The 17,796-nt window shown below is 36.2% G+C and overlaps 1 protein-coding gene across 1 annotated transcript in view; it reads right to left on the bottom strand.

Moving 5' to 3' along the window:
• Nucleotides 1-17,796, bottom strand: part of LOC128648583 (pyrethroid hydrolase Ces2e) — a 156,749-nt gene that overhangs the window by 62,500 nt on the left and 76,453 nt on the right. Inside the window, exons 5-6 of the mRNA XM_053701345.1 lie at nt 9,222-9,375; nt 5,793-5,906 (exon numbers count right to left, since the gene is read on the bottom strand). Of these exons, the coding sequence (XP_053557320.1) occupies nt 5,793-5,906; nt 9,222-9,375 (268 nt within the window). The remainder of the gene's footprint in view (nt 1-5,792; nt 5,907-9,221; nt 9,376-17,796) is intronic.

The following is a 17,796-nucleotide window of genomic DNA, read 5'->3' as shown; positions in this document are numbered from 1 at the left end:
AATAAATTGAAATAAAAATTACTATCATTAACTAAATAATTCCTATTTAAAACTAAATACTTTCCTGTAAAATAAACCCTATGCTAGCTACAATATAACTAATAGTAATTGTAGTTAGTTTAGGTTGTATTTATTTTAACTAGATAGACTAGTTAATAAATAGTTATTAACTATTTATTTTTTTACTAACTACCTAGTTAAAATAACTACAAATTTACCTGTAAAATAAAACCTAACCTGAGTTACACTAAAACCTAACCTTACACTACAATTCAATAAATTACATTTATTAAATACAATTAACTAGATTACAAAAAAACCCCACTAAATTACACAAAATAAAAATTAAATTATCAAATATTTAAACTAATTACACCTAATCTAATAGCCCTATCAAAATAAAAAAGCCCCCTCAAAATAAAAAAAAACATAGCCTAAACTAAACTGCCAATAGCCCTTAAAAGGGCTCTTTTACTTGTAAGAAAAATACAAACAACCCCCCCAACAGTAAAACCCACCGCCCACACAACCAAACCCCCCAAATAAAAACCTATCCAAAAAACCTAAGCTCCCCATTGCCCTGAAAAGGGCATTTGTATGGGCATTGCCCTTAAAAGGGCATTTAGCTCTTTTTCTGTGCCCAAACCCTAATCTAAAAATAAAACCCACCCAATAAACCCTTAAAAAAACCTAACACTAACCCCTGAAGATCCACTTACAGTTTTTGAAGACCCGACATCCATCCTCAACAATGCGGCAGAAGTCTTCAGCGAAGCCGGCAGAAGTCTTCTTCCAAGCGGTCCGAAGTCTTCATCCAAGCGTTCTGAAGTCTTCATCCAAGCGGTCCGAAGTCTTCATCCAAGCGGTCTGAAGTCTTTATCCAAGCAGTCCGAAGTCTTCATCCAAGCGGTTTGAAGTCTTCATCCGAGCGGTCTGAAGTCTTCATCCGAGCGGTCCGAAGTCTTCATCCAAGCCGGCAGAAGTCTTCATACAGACAGCATCTTCTATCTTCATCCATCCGGTGCGGAGCATCCTCTTCTTCCGACGACTCTTCTCGAATGAAGGTTCCTTTAAGTGACGTCATCCAAGATGGCGTCCCTTGAATTCCGATTGGCTGATAGAATTCTATCAGCCAATCGGAATTAAAGGTGAAAAAATCCTATTGGCTGATGCAATCAACCAATAGGATTGAGCTTCAATCCTATTGGCTGTTCCAATCAGCCAATAGAATGCAAGCTCAATCCTATTGGCTGATTGCATCAGCCAATAGGATTTTTTCCCCTTTAATTCTGATTGGCTGATAGAATTCTATCAGCCAATCGGAATTCAAGGGACGCCATCTTGGATGATATCCATTAAAGGAACCTTCATTCGATAAGAGCCGTCGGAAGAAGAGGATGCTCCACGTCAGATGTCTTGAAGATGGAGCCGCTCCGCGCTGGATGGATGAAGATAGAAAATGCCGTCTGGATGAAGACTTATGCCGGCTTGGATGAAGACTTCGGACCACTTGGATGAAGACTTCTACCGGCTTCGCTGAGGACTTCTGCCGCTTCATTGAGGATGGATGTCGAGTCTTCAAAAACTGTAAGTGGATCTTCGGGGGTTAATGCTAGGCATTTTTAAGGGTTTATTGGGTGGGTTTTATTTTTAGATTAGGGTTTGGGCACAGAAAAAGAGCTAAATGCCCTTTTAAGGGCAATGCCCATACAAATGCACTTTTCAGGGCAATGGGGAGCTTAGGTTTTTTAGATTTTTATTTGGGGGGGTTGGTTGTGTGGGTGGTGGGTTTTACTTTTGGGGGTGTTTGTATTTTTTTTTACAGGTAAAAGAGCTGATTTCTTTGGGGCAATGCCCCGCAAAAGGCCCTTTTAAGGGCTATTGGCAGTTTAGTTTAGGCTAGGGGTTTTTTATTTTGGGGGGGGGGGGGCTTTTTTATTTTGATATGGCTATTAGATTAGGTGTAATTAGCTTAAATATTTGATCATTTATTTTTTATTTTGTGTAATTAAGTGTTAATTGTATTTAATAAATGTAATGTATTTAATTGTAGTGTAAGGTTAGGTGTTAGTGTAACTTAGGTAGTGTGTAGGTGATGATGTTGCTACAGTCAGGGAGGTATGTATGCTGTGGTCCAATCCAAGCTTTAGGTATGTGACAAGCCAAAGCATGCACTGTTGGCGGGGGTGCCAGCCAAGAGAGAGAGACGGGCCGAGCAAGCCCCAAAATGTAAGAAAAAGATTGGAAAGGCAGCACTCCAACAATCCTTGTTGATAAAAATATAACTATTTATTGAGGAACATTTAGCTAGTGTAACTTAGGTTAGGCTTTATTTTACAGGGAAATTTGTATTTATTTTAGCTAGGTAGTTAGTAAATAGTTAATAACTATTAGTTATATTGTAGCTAGCTTAGGGTTTATTTTATAGGTAAGTATTTAGTTTTAAATAGGAATGATTTAGTTATTAATATTAATTAATTTTTTTTTTTTAATTACATTAAAGTTAGTGATTTATTTTAATTACATTAAAGTCAGTGGGTCTTAGGGTTACGTTAGGGTTAGGGTTAGACTTAGGGTTAGGGGTTAATAAATGTAGGTAGGTGGCGGTGATGTTAGGGGCGGCAGATTAGGGGTTAATAATTGTATGTAGGTGGCGGCGATGTCGGGGGCGGCAGATTAGGGGTTAATAAGTATAAAGTAGGTGGCGGCGGCAGATTAGGGGTTAATAAGTGTAATGTAGGCGGCGGCGGTGTCGGGGGTGGCAGATTAGGGGTTAATAACTATAATGTAGGTGTTAACGATGTTGGGGGCAGCAGATTAGGGGTATTTAGACTCTGGGTTTATGTTAGGGTGTTAGGTGTAAACATAAATTTTGTTTCCCCATAGGAATCAATGGGGCTGTGTTAGGGAGCTTTATGCTCCTTTATTGCAGATGTTAGTCTTTTTTTTAGCCGGCTCTCCCCATTGATGTCTATGGGGAAATCGTGCACGAGCACGTAAAACCAGCTCAAAGCAGCGCTGGTATGGAGCTCAATTTTGCTCTACGCTCACTTATTGCCTGCTAACGCCGGGTTTATGAAAACCTGTAATAGCAGCGCTGTAGGGATATGAGCGGTGGAAATATCTTGCAAGTTAGCACCGAGCAGCTCTTAACACAAAACTCGTAATCTAGCCATTTGTGTTTATTTATACCACTATATGTATATAGTGTAAATGTATTATTATTCTGAGCAGGAATAATTGTGAATATAACATGTAATCATGGTATCATATGTATTTATTTGCAATCAATGGATATTTTAAAAGCTCTCTGCACCTGTGTAACCCTTCCTGATTGCAGTCTAGTTTTAAACAGCACCCTTACACAGGTGTAAACAAATGGGCTGGCATATAAGATGACATTTCTTAATGAAAATTAATTTCAAGAAACGGAAGAAAAACACTGAAAATAGCATGGCAGTAAAGAGGTGATTTTGATTTCTTCTGTATCTGATTCATGACAGTTTAATGTTAATTAGACTATCCCTTTAACCTATAATTTTAAGATTATATTGAGTAATTCAAATTTTAAAATCATTGTCTAAAATATTACACTGTGTGTCCTAATGTCATCATCAATGTTTAACTTTAATACTAATTTCACATTATACTTACTTTTAAAGTATAATACACAATGTAACAAATGGCACTTACAAGTTCTGACGAGTGATCAATGACACAAGTATCGAGCAATTTGATTCGTTAGTGATAGTAGAAAATGTATATTTCAATCAGATTGGCTGATGTCATAAATCATGTGATTATGCATTTCCCAATCAAAAGTGGTATAAAATGTAACTAGTTTGTGGGTTGTTTTTGAGTATTGCGTCAAATTTGGTGCGAAAAGTGTTGCATCAAATTTGGTGCGAAGTGGAGAGTGGGACTTGTATTACATGCCTTAAACATGGTACAAATAGATTTATCCCCCCAAAAAAAGGAAGTTAGCTATATTATGTTATGTATTTATTTCATTTTTATCTACTTATTTATTTGTATCTACTAGTGCACCAAATTTGGAGCAATACTTCGCACCAAATTTGGAGCAATACTTTGCACCAAATTTGGAGCAATAATATTGTTTGATTTAGAAAGAGTATACAATTTTAATAAAGTTTCTAATTTTCTTTTATTATCTAATATGCTTCATTATCTTGCAGCATCGAACATAACCTTTCTGTGTTTTCAGACTCCCATTGATTTCTATGGCATTTGCGGCCTCCAGCGTTGCGGTTTGAACGATAGGTATGCTGTGTCGGAATTGACGCAAGTGTACCTGTTGAATGTTTGATAAATTGGCAAGAGGGTCAAATGGAGTTGAATGTGAGCGTATATTACGTCACACATTTCAACATTTTACGATCTTGATGCTTTGTCAACTACGGCGGATCAAATTTGCTTTAAATTTGACACAGACTTCCAGCGCATTATCAGTTGAAACTTTGATAAATAGGCCCCTTAATGTCTACTTATTAAATGTCTCGACCGCCGACGAAACCTCCCAGCCTACTTCTTACGTTAGCAACATGTGTGATTTAGAGAGTAGCCCTGGTTACACTATCTCCCACTGGCTGCTATGATCGATTGGGCATTTTCGTTCTGATTGTTAGCTACACTCTTGGCACTAGTTACCATCATTTGGGACTTTGAGTACTCGTATATATACGTTCTCTATGTATTTTCTATTATGTGAGAGATATAAATCTTTACTTATTTATTGCTATAAGTGGGCCAACTTTTGTTCATGTATATATGGTGGTTATTAAATAATAATAGTATTAATAGTATTATTTTATTTCCTGTGTCCTTATGATTGTCCTTATGATTGTGTGCTGATATCATGTTTTGATTATCTTTATATCTTAACTTATCTTTTCCTGCTATAGAAATAAATAGTATAATTATTTAGCCAATATACTTTGGTCCTGGATAAGGGAGACTTCCCTTTTTTTAGGTATAATTAAATAATTATACTCCCTCCTTGCCCTGATGTCAACTGGTTTAAACAGGACACATACATATGTTGGTTAATTTATATATAAGGTGGTGCAGATAAACTTGTAATCATATATATATATATGTTACGGGTAAAGTCAGAAATCCGGGTAATCCTAGGATTACGTGGGTAATGCTATGTTTACCCAAGCGGCTGTGGATCAAGCCCGGTGTACTGTAGTTCAGCTGTGTGTAAAGCCTGATGTACTGTAATTCCACCATCTATACTATTTATTTTTGCCCTACCGATCCTCTGGCATCCACCCCAAGTGAACCTTGGGGAATGAGGTTTAAAAGCTTTCACCCTCCCTTGAACCCCCCAGGCGGAGGCAAATAATATAGTGAAGATGTGTGAATTACAGTGCATGCTATATATGTTTGATGTGGTGACTCGACCAGTCTGAGGGGGATCAGGCTTTACCCACAGCTGCTTGGGTAATCCTAGCATTACAACTATTTCACTTCTTGAGCAGATAATATATCTTATTCAATATGTAAAAATATAAATATTTAACTGTAGCTGACAAACTTTTATAGCTTTATCCATTGCTGATTAAGGACGGAGGGCTGGATATTATATTAATAATAATTTGTTTAGCATCTGGTTTAGCATATACGTATAACCACAATATGTGCTAACACACTTATCACAATGTAAATGCTTATTCTGTTGTGTTATTACAAGCAGGGGAAACACTTTAATAGGGAATGCCATTCTGTTAAACAAAATTTTAGAGAAATAATCCATGAGCAAAGCTTACCTTCTTTAAATAAAGAATGTCTTCTGCTTTAGTGAGAATAAGACTAGGGATTATTGCAACACCACTCTCAGCTATTGCCCTGTGGAACAAACCTTTGGATAAAGGCGATAATACCTAAAATCAGAATAAAAATAAATAAAAGATTGATCTACCACAGGAAACACCATAAGTTCAAAATTTAATTTTGTAGGTTAAAAAATTACAATGAGCTGTCATTTTTGCTTCTATGTCCTGTAATTTAACTGTGATCATAGTGTTTTCCACTCAGAGACAGGAGTGGATACTGCAGGATTTTGGAACCTAATGCCATGACCCTGCAACATTCTACATCATGATTGCTTGTCCCTAACTACCCACAGCATTAAATAATACTTAAGAGAGTATCCAATGTAAATATCCCTCAACTGAAATTACAGTTTTAAATGTTTTTACACCATTTATTTTCTTCTTCACACTACCTTATATAAAAATTACCTTAATGCACATTTAAGTTTTTTTTTTCTTTTGCAAACTGACAAACCTATGTTTTCATGGCTCTTATTTGTGATTTAATCATTTAACTTCTTTCTGCTTAAATGTATTTTCAATGTAACCACCACGTTATGTGATCTGCTTAAAATGTAAAAATTGTCTTTGGGCTTGTATGCACAGGAAATATTCCCAGTGTCCTAGGTGCCACATAATGAACCAATATGGTTTTACAGTGTGCTAATAGTTTGCACCTATTCCATGTGAAGGCAGAAAGTATATGCAGAATTTGCTAGAAGTACTTATTAGTACTATATTCTTGTTTGCAGTTTTACATATTTATTCATAGGTTTTGCATATTTGCTGATAATCAACAGGTGTAAAACAGTAAAACTATTACTTCACAAAATACCCCATCAGCTTTCATTTATCACACAGATTACACATGTTTACACTGCTTTTACTAGCTTGTAAAAAACTTGTCAGGCAATACATAGAAAATGTGCCTTTTCATTTCATTCTCCCATTTTTAAATAGGACCTGCAAGATGCAGTTGATCTCTGTAAAAATGTTGATCACCTTTAATTCTAGCCACTAGGGAGTTTTGATTGAGGTGATAGAGCTATAAAGGATTCCTTAACACACCCTTTGTATAACATAGGGGACATTTGACACTTGTCTCCCTAGGATGCCCATGATCAACTTCCTCACTGCACACCATTGATAGTTTATATGGAGGGAGCTACAGTATAAAAGTCTCTATATACCTTTCTTATTTACTTGGAAGGTAATGAGACTCCTCTTAAACAAAAGGATACTACATTCCTCCCTAATGTGCAGGTCGTTGTAATGAACCAAAATAAACACAAATTTTTTTTGTATTTTTTTTTTTGTATTGTTTTTTCTAAGGAGGAGAGAACATTTTTAAAGGCCCTATCTCAATTCCAAAAAAACCCACAGAGTCATAAGACACAATTATGTAAAGAATTTTGTAAAGAAGCACATTATTTCCAATGAAAGTATAAAATGGCAACCACCCATCTAAAGTATTTGCTATATAGAAGCTCTAAAGAAACGTAAGATACACTGAATACACAAACTACCTATCTTACCCTCTTCATCCTGACACTTTTCCATCATAGATTGGAATAGCAACTCTCAAACAACATTAACAGTGGACTATAAAGTTAATGCTCAGATTGGAATGAAGGCTTATTACTAATTATTAATAATAATAATAATAATAATAATAATAATAATAATAATAATATAATCAAATGATTTAAAGGGACACTCAACCCAAATTGTTTCTTTTGTGATTCAAATAGAGCATGCAATTTTAAGCAACTTTCTAATTTACTCCTTTATTTGAAAAAGAAGGTACCTAAGCTGGGGGTTTTTGTTCAGTGTCGGGACAGCACTTTTTTTATTGGTGGATGAATTTATCCACTAATTAGCAAGGACAACCCAGGTTGTTCACCAAAAATGGGCCGGCATCTAAACTTACATGTTTGCATTTAAAATAAAGATACCAAGAGAATGAAGAAAATTATAATAGGAGTAAATTAGAAAGTTGCTTAAAATTGTATGCTCTATCTGAATCACGACAGAAAATTTTTGAGTTCAATGTCCCTTTAAGAAGACATAAAACATTGTCTTTCAAGTTCACTTGAAAGAATTTTGCATTATTTATGTATTTGAAGAAAAAAATGCATCTGAAAAAATGTTTTCACAAGTTTTCTTGTGCATGCTCTGCGTTCTGGTGGCAATTGTGGCAAAAATGCTTCTACTGTACTTTTTCTCTTTAATCATGTATCAAGTCAATGGTTAATATAATTTCCACAATAAACATGTATTAGCTGTTATATTTCTAAATGTCATACTTTTATACAAAAAATAAATAATTCTGATAAATAGCTGAGAGTAGTTATCTACTTAAAGTGATAGACGTTAAAATTAAGCTTGCATGATTCATATTGAGGGTACAATTAAAAGGAAAAAACTTCCAATATACTTTGAACACTATTTGCATCACAACAATCATTGTTGTAGACTCTGTTGTAATATGCTGAACGTGCATATTCTTGAATCTACCACATTATGGACTTGTGAGCTTGATCACAATGGGCTGACGCATTTTTGGCATTCAGATTGTTTAGCAGTGGTGAGGATGGAATTGGATCACAATAGCTTAATGAGTATTTCCTTTCCACAGTCAACAAAGCGGTTAATTTATAAGCACTTTATTGTACAAAGGTGTGAAAGGGCTATTACATTTGTCAGTTTCGGTTGAGTTTTTTGATAACAGGTACTTGAATGTAACATTAATCTTAAGGCCATTTTCTGTTGAAAAGGTGTTTGTGACTGCAAGCTTTTAATGCACTGATTCATTTTTCATTGTGATCACATACCAATTCAGCCGGAAATCAAAACAACATTTGGGGAGCAAAGTGTGATAGATTTTGATCAACCCCATATTTCCATGGAAAGGAGTTACATTTTAACAAAATATATTAAGAGAAAGAGGTAAATTTGATATTAATACAAATATATTGTTTTTATATATATATATATATATATATAGTATATAATCTGAATATGAAATATCTGAATCATGAAAGTTTAATTTTGATTTCCATGTCCCTTTAAATTCTTAATTTCCACATGTGACTAAATATGATTGAGAAATGTTTGTTTGTCAATAATGGCATGCGACTACAATTATTTCTATATAGGTGATAACTGTTTGTACAGATAATAAAGTGTACACAATGTACTAAACTGTATTATAAATCATCATATAACTTGAGTGTCCAATGGCTATAGTCATCGAGCAGACAAGTAAATAGTAGGTGGGCAAGAAAGTCCAAATGGCCAATCTGTAGAAATTATGGACTCCCTTATAGGCTCACATTTTCTAGCTATAAACTATTTATAAGTAAAGAAGAAGCTAATACTCACATGTGCAGCTACACTCACTCCACCAGCAGATTCACCAAATATGGTAACAGACTGTGGGTCACCTCCAAAATCCTGAATATTTTCTTGTATCCACTGTAAAGCAGCAACTTGATCTAAGAATCCATAGTTTCCTCGTGCTTGCTCATCACCAGAACTAAAAGAAAAAGGGGAATAATGATTATAGAAAGTTCATGATGAATTGATTTTTTGTTATTGCTGTGATCTACTGAGTTAAAATAGGCCCTAAAATAGTGAGCTATAAGAAATATTAAAGGGCCAACAAGTACAGCAGAATTACATTATCAGCAAGTGCATAATAAAAAGACAATGCAATAGAACTATTTAAATTGAGCAGTAGATTTTTTTTCTGACAAATTTCTAAATGTACTTCAATTTGCTGGTGCCCTATATCATGTGAAAGCCATGTACCAATCACAAACTCATATAAATATGCACTATAAGCACTTGCACACGCTCAGTTTCATAATGGAAGTTGGAAAGTTTCTTAAAACCTCTGAATTATGAAAATGTAATTTTGACTTTAGTTTTCTTTTAAGTAAACCTTAAAGGGATACTAAGCCCAAATTTCCTTTAATGATTCAATAGAGCATGCCATTTTAAGAAACTTTCTAATTTACTCCTATTATCAATTTTTCTTCATTCTCTTGTTATCTTCATTCAAAATGCAGGAATGTAAAGCTTAGGAGCTGGCCTATTTTTGGTTCAGAACCTGGGTTATGCTTGCTCATTAGTGGCTAAGTGTAGTGTGTAATAATACCAAGAAATCAGCTAGTTATAGATATCTTGCAAAAGAACAATTGTATTGTTATGTATCCGAAATAAAAATAAATATAATTGCTAGAAAGGTGATATGCAATACTAGGCAATAGGGAAGTCAATTATATGGCCAAATATAAGTTTAAATGCAAGTGTAATCCAACAATTAGGCAGTGAGTTAGTAGAAAACAAACAGTCCTGATGCTTGTATTTTGGATTGCTCTGTAAAACTACCCAGTTAGATGATGTTGCTGCAATTGTAAGTATTTTACCTCCAATGTTGTGATGTATGACAGATGCACCCTTCGTAAGAGTCGCATTTATAGATGGTATATTTGTAATGTAGAATGGAAAGACTTTTCAGAAGAAATAAACACAATCACCGGAATAAGAATCAATGATTCACAGCTTTTGTATGGTCTGACGATACCTGTTTTGAAGTCTATGTGTAGCTTGGTCACATGGTCTCTGATGGACCAATCAGATATGCGGATTACCGGCTGCTGTCTGTGTGCTTCGCATGAATCCAAAAGATGAATTTTACTCAGAGCGCTCTGATATTCTCACGCAGACATCGTATTTGTACTCCCTCATCAACGCGTTTCAGCTTTACAAACCCTTTTTCAAGATGGGTGTAGTCTGGTTGTCTCTTCCTTTTATACCAAGTGTTACTCCATTGTTTTTTTTTTCAAAAAATAATTGATAGTTTGAATGATATTCCCCAATCCCAAAGAAAGAATCAAAATTGGCAAATATTCTCAAAACAAAAAATTAAGAAAAGCCAAGATAAAAAATATGCAGCTACCTATAATAATAGGTCAATGCAATATAGGGGTCAATCTAGTTTTAACTCGAAACAAAATAAAAATGAGAATAGGTTTCAGAATGACAATCTATATAATAATAAGATACACACACATGACTATAATGATAATCATAATACACAGCTACCCAGAACATCATCAAAAAATTTAAAGAAATGGGAGAAAACAAATTATGACAAGTCTGGATCATACTATACAAAGCAACCCTTCCAAAATAGTAATTGGAAAAGGTTTGAGGATAATGGAAACCCTAATAAAGGATCCAATAGGATATTTTCACACTCATACAGGTTGTGCAGAATTATTAGGCAAATGAGTATTGTGACCACATCTTCCTCTTTATGCATGTTGTCTTACTCCAAGCTGTATAGGCTCGAAAGCCTACTACCAATTAAGAATATTAGGTGATGTGCATCTCTGTAATGAGAAGGGGTGTTTCTAATGACATCAACACCCTATATCAGGTGTGCATAATTATTAGGCAACTTCCTTTCCTTTGGCAAAATGGGTCACAAGAAGGACTTGACAGGCTCAGAAAAGTCAAAAATAGTGAGATATCTTGCAGAGGGATGCAGCACTCTTAAAATTGCAAAGCTTCTGAAGCGTGATCATCGAACAATCAAGCGTTTCATTCAAAATAGTCAACAGGGTCGCAAGAAGCGTGTGGAAAAACCAAGGCGCAAAATAACTGCCCATGAACTGAGAAAAGTCAAGCGTGCAGCTGCCAAGATGCCACTTGCCACCAGTTTGGCCATATTTCAGAGCTGCAACATCACTGGAGTGCCCAAAAGCACAAGGTGTGCAATACTCAGAGACATGGCCAAGGTAAGAAAGGCTGAAAGACGACCACCACTGAACAAGACACACAAGCTGAAACGTCAAGACTGGGCCAAGAAATATCTCAAGACTGATTTTTCTAAGGTTTTATGGACTGATGAAATGAGAGTGAGTCTTGATGGGCCAGATGGATGGGCCCGTGGCTGGATTGGTAAAGGGCAGAGAGCTCCAGTCCGACTCAGACGCCAGGAAGGTGGAGGTGGAGTACTGGTTTGGGCTGGTATCATCAAAGATGAGCTTCTGGGGCCTTTTCGGGTTGAGGATGGAGTCAAGCTCAACTCCCAGTCCTACTGCCAGTTTCTGGAAGACACCTTCTTCAAGCAGTGGTACAGGAAGAAGTCTGCATCCTTCAAGAAAAACATGATTTTCATGCAGGACAATGCTCCATCACACGCGTCCAAGTACTCCACAGCGTGGCTGGCAAGAAAGGGTATAAAAGAAGAAAATCTAATGACATGCCTCCTTGTTCACCTGATCTGAACCCCATTGAGAACCTGTGGTCCATCATCAAATGTGAGATTTACAAGGAGGGAAAACAGTACACCTCTCTGAACAGTGTCTGGGAGGCTGTGGTTGCTGCTCCACGCAATGTTGATGGTGAACAGATCAAAACACTGACAGAATCCATGGATGGCAGGCTTTTGAGTGTCCTTGCAAAGAAAGGTGGCTATATTGGTCACTGATTTGTTTTTGTTTTGTTTTTGAATGTCAGAAATGTATATTTGTGAATGTTGAGATGTTATATTGGTTTCACTGGTAAAAATAAATAATTGAAATGGGTATATATTTGTTTTTTGTTAAGTTGCCTAATAATTATGCACAGCAATAGTCACCTGCACACACAGATATCCCCCTAAAATAGCTATAACTAAAAACAAACTAAAAACTACTTCCAAAACTATTCAGCTTTGATATTAATGAGTTTTTTGGGTTCATTGAGAACATGGTTGTTGTTCAATAATAAAATTAATCCTTAAAAATACAACTTGCCTAATAATTCTGCACTCCCTGTAAAGAGAAGATTGGAGAATACCAACTTATAACAGATATAGACCCTTACAGAAAGAAAAACATGATAATGATTCATGGAGAACATCAAAATTCAATTCAGAGCAGGGCACCTCAGATTCTTTTTTAGAGGAGGATTGGGGAAGAAGGGAAAGACTGAAAACAAAAAGAGGAAGAGAGGATCTAGTGGATGAGGGAATTATAACAAATAAAAAAATAATGGGGTAGATTCCAGTGGTATCTTTAATCTAAGGGATAAAACATTGAACATAGAGGAAACTAATTTCCTTAAAAAGGGACTATCTTTTGCCCCCAATGTAAAATGAAATAAGTTTAATACATTGATCAATGTTAACAGGTTCTTACGAAACCTAAACCTTAAGAGGTATTTTTTGCAAATCCACTAGAGAGAAAAATGGAAACAGAAGTAAATGGAAATAAAATGGATTTATCCAAACTAATCTAAAACCAAAATCAAATTTCTTCACAGTGAATGAGAAAGGAAAGAATATTGAAGTGTTCTTTTCATTCTACATTGAAAATATACCATCTATAAATGCGACTCCTACGAAGGGTGCATCTGTCATACATCACAACCTTGGGGGTAAAATACTTGCAATTGCTGCAACATCATCTAACTGGGTGGTTTTACAGTGAAATCCAAAATACAAGCATCAGGACTGTCTGTTTTCTACAAACTCACAGCCAAATTGTTGGATTACACTTGGCCACATAATTGACTTCCCTATTGTCTAGTATTGTATATCACCATTCTAGCAATTATTTTGTATTTCTGATACATAAGAATACAATTGTTCTTTTGCAAGATATCTATAACTAGCTGATTTCTTGGCATTATTCATGTTCACCACATATTTTTAATAATCTCTGTCTATAATATATGTGAATATTAAATTGTAATTTAATTAGATGTTACTTTTTAGTATCTTTGTTCTTAGTATATTAGCCTGACTGAATAGGGGACTGTCTATATTTCTGTTATTTGTGTATACCTTGAGAGATTTTTGGGATAAGATCTCTCCTACAGGACAGCAGAGCTAATTATAAGGGTTTTTCTCTAGTTAAGTGTTTTTCTGTGCACATGCCTACTAGGAAGTGCTCTCAGTCATTATTTTTCTTTCAATAAAGGGGCACTCTCCGTAGCTAAAGAATTTTTCATATAACATAGATTGAATGCTGGAAAGGGGAGCCTGAGTCTACACTAGTAATTTATTACTCAAAATTATTTTAATCTCTTTGAGGATTTAGATGTTTATTGAAGGAGTTACAGAGGTTGAAAATGAGATACAAATAAGAGACCTAGAAAATGTTAAGCAAGCTAGGAAACTTTTGGCTAGATTACGAGTTTTGCGTTATGAGTAAAAAAGCAGCATTATGGGTTATAACCCTGCTTTTCACTACCGCTGCTATTACGAGTCTTGTCGGTACGGCTGTACCGCACACTTTTTTGGCCTTAGTGCAAATTAACATACGCAATTTGCGTATAGTCTTTTTTCAATTGGACTTCTATAGCGCCGATATTACAACCTGTTTCTGTGAGGCCAAGAAATGAGCGGTACAGGTCCCGCAAGATTCGGAACGCAATCTAAAGTCAGTAGTTATGAGTTTTACGCTACAAAGCCGTAGCATACAACTCATAACTAAAGTGCTAAAAAGTACACTAACACCCATAAACTACATATTAACCCCTAAACCGAGGCCCTCCCACATCGCAAACACTAATATAAAATTATTAACCCCTAATCTGCCGCTCCCGATATTGCCGCCACTAGAACAAACATATTAACCCCCAAACCACTGCATTCCTGCATCGCAAACACTAGTTAAATATTATTAACCCCTAATCTGCTGTCCCTAACATCGCCGCAAACTTCATTATAGTTATTAACCCCTAATCTGCCGCACCCAAAGTCGCAGCCACTATACTAAAGTTATTAACCCCTAAACCTAAGTCTAACCCTAACACCCCCTAACTTAAATAAAATTTAAATAAATCTAAATAAAGCCTACTATTAATAACTAAATAATTCCTATTTAAAACTAAATACTTACATATAAAATAAACACTAAGCTTGCTACAATATAACTAATAGTTACATTGTAGCTAGCTTAGGGTTTATTTTTATTTTACAGCTAAGTTTGTATTTATTTTAACTAGGTAGAATAGTTACTAAATAGTTATTAACTATTTACTAACTACCTAGCAAAAATAAATACAAATTTACCTCTAAAATAAAACATAACCTGTCTTACACTAACACCTAACCTTACACTACAATTAAATAAATTACCTAAATTAAATACAATTACCTAAATTACAAAAAACCCCACTAAATTACACAAAATAAAAAAAGAAATTATCAGATATTTAAACTAATTACACCTAATCTAATAGCCCTATCAAAATAAAAAAGCCCCCCCAAAATAAAAGAAACCCTAGCCTACAATAAACTACCAATAGCCCTTAAAAGGGCCTTTTGCGGGGCATTGCCACAAAGAAATCAGCTCTTTTACCTGTAAAAACGAATACAAATAACCCCCCAACAGTAAAACTTACCACCCACCCAACCAACCTCCCCAAATAAAAACCTAACTAAAAAAACCTAAGCTCCCCATTGCCCTGAAAAGGGCATTTGGATGGGTATTGCCCTTAAAAGGGCATTTAGCTCTTTTTCAGTTGCCCAAACCCTAATCTAAAGCTAAAACCCACCGAATAAACCTTTAAAAAAAACCTAACACTAACCCCTGAAGATCCACTTACAGTTTTGAAGAGCCGACATCCATCCTCAACAAAGCCGGGAGAAGTCCTCAGCAAAGCGGCAAGAAGTCCTCAACGAAGCCGGGAGAAGTCTTCATCCAAGCCGGCAGAAGTGGTCCTCCAGACAGGTAAATTTGTATTTATTTTGACTAGGTAGCTAGCAAATAGTTAATAACTATTTAGTAACTATTCTACCTAGTTAAAATAAATACAAACTTGCCTAAGCTATCTTAGGGTTTATTTTACAGGTAAGTATTTAGTTTTAAATAGGAATTATTTAGGTAATGATAGTAATTTTTATTTAGATTTCTTTAAATTATATTTAAGTTAGGGGGTGTTAGGGTTAGTCTTAGGTTTAGGGGTTAATAAATTTAGTATAGTGGCGGCGACGTTGGGGGTGACAGATTAGAGGTTAATAAATGTAGGTAGGTGGCGGCGATGTTAAAGGTGCCAGATTAGGGGTTAATAATATTTAACTAGTGTTTGCGATGCGGGAAGCGCCCTTAGTGGCGGCGACGTTGGGGGCGGTTAATAAAGGTAGGTAGGTTGCGGTGACATTGGGGGCGGGAGATTAGGGGTTAATAAATATAATGTAGGTGTCGGCGATGTCGGGGGCAGCAGATTAGGGGTTAATAAGCGTAGGATTAGGGGTGTTTAGATTCGGGGTTCATGTTAGGGTGTTAGGTGTAAACATAAATTTTGTTTCCCCATAGAATCAATGGGGCTGCGTTACAGAGCTTTACGCTGCTTTTTTGCAGGTGTTAGGCTTTTTTTCAGATGGCTCTCCCCATTGATGACTATGGGGAAATTTGGGAGGAAGGGGACATTTGTAAGGGCAGGGGTCACTCATCTCAAGTTAGGGCACCTCAAATCACTCATAGTGAGATGCTCCCTCTAGGAGCCATCGTAGGGGTCATTATAGTTAGTCGCTCGAGGGGGGAGCAGTCTCTACTGTTTGCTCTGTTACAGATAGGTCTCCCAGGGTTCCCAGATAAGGCTGAATTCAGCTGACTGTTTTCTCATTTCTAAAGACATAGTCTTCCATGGACTTAACATAGTTCACATAGTCTACCACTCCCTGCCATCTCAGAGAATGTACCTTCTTCCAATTCCTGGCTATCAGCATTTTAACTGTAGTCAGCAAGTAAATAAAGAGGTATCTTTGAGGGGTGGGCAATTTTTTGATCCCTATGTGGAGCAGGGCCAAGCTTGTGTCGGTGACTACCGGTAAGCCCAGTGCGACACATACAGTACTCAGTTTAGACCAAAGCGGTTTAAGTCTGGTGCACGACCACCATATGTGGAGCGGGGTGCCCACCTCCCCACAGCCCCTCCAGCAAACTGACGAGTGGTCAGGGTATAAGGTCTATAGTTTAGTCGGGGTAAGATACCACCTAGTGATGATTTGGAAGTAGAGTTCATACATTTTCACACAGTGCAGTGCAGACTTAGTCATTGTGATGGCTTTAGTCCATTCTAATGTTGTGTGGGTCTGTCGTAGCTCAGTCTCCCAAGAAGTCATATGTCTCGTCTTTATAAGAGTAGGGGCTCCCAGTAGGCATCTATAGTGAGTGGTGAGGGGTTTAAATAGTTGGAGGCACGTTCTCCATTTAATCTCCCAAATGGTGGGACTTCTGATCTTGTCGGTCAGGAATCCCCATGCTTTAATGAGTGATAGCAATCTCTTAAATTCAAATTCCAGGTGGCGAGGGAGATCAAACCTCAACACCATTTCTTGGGGTGAGATAAGGTTGTCATCAAGGTAGAAATCTCCCAATTAACCTTTTATTTTTTATTTTGGTGACCTGCAAATCTTCCTGGGACCCTTAGACACCAGCATGTTCAGTTCATTGTCATCATCAACTTAAAGGGACATGAAACTCAAAAATATTATTTCACGATTCAGAAAGATCATTCAATTTTAAACAACTTTCCAATTTAATTTAATTATCTAATTTTCTTCAATCTGTTGGTATCACTTGTTGACAGAGCAGAAATGCACTACTGGGAGCTAGCTGAAAGCCAATGAGAAGAGGCAAATATGTGCAGTCACAAAAGAGCAGCTTCTAAGCCAACCTAGGTATGCTTTTTAACAAAGGATAGAAAAATAACAAAACAAATTAGGTAATATAAATAAACTGCAAAATTATTTAAAATTGCATGATCTATCTTATTCATGAAAGAAACAAATTCTGTTTTATGTCCCTTTAAGTGTTGACTGCTTGGGACATGTGATTGGGGTATGGGGACTGATGTTATTTGGTTTTATTAAGGTTGTGACTGCGTGACTGGGGAGACTTCATAAAATTACATTTAGAAAAAAATCCCAAATGTTATTTTATTTAAAGGG

Source organism: Bombina bombina, chromosome 1 (genome assembly GCF_027579735.1).
Source record: "Bombina bombina isolate aBomBom1 chromosome 1, aBomBom1.pri, whole genome shotgun sequence".
Lineage (NCBI taxonomy): Eukaryota > Metazoa > Chordata > Amphibia > Anura > Bombinatoridae > Bombina > Bombina bombina.
Note: the sequence above shows the minus strand (reverse complement) of the source record. Positions and strands in the feature narration are given on the sequence as shown.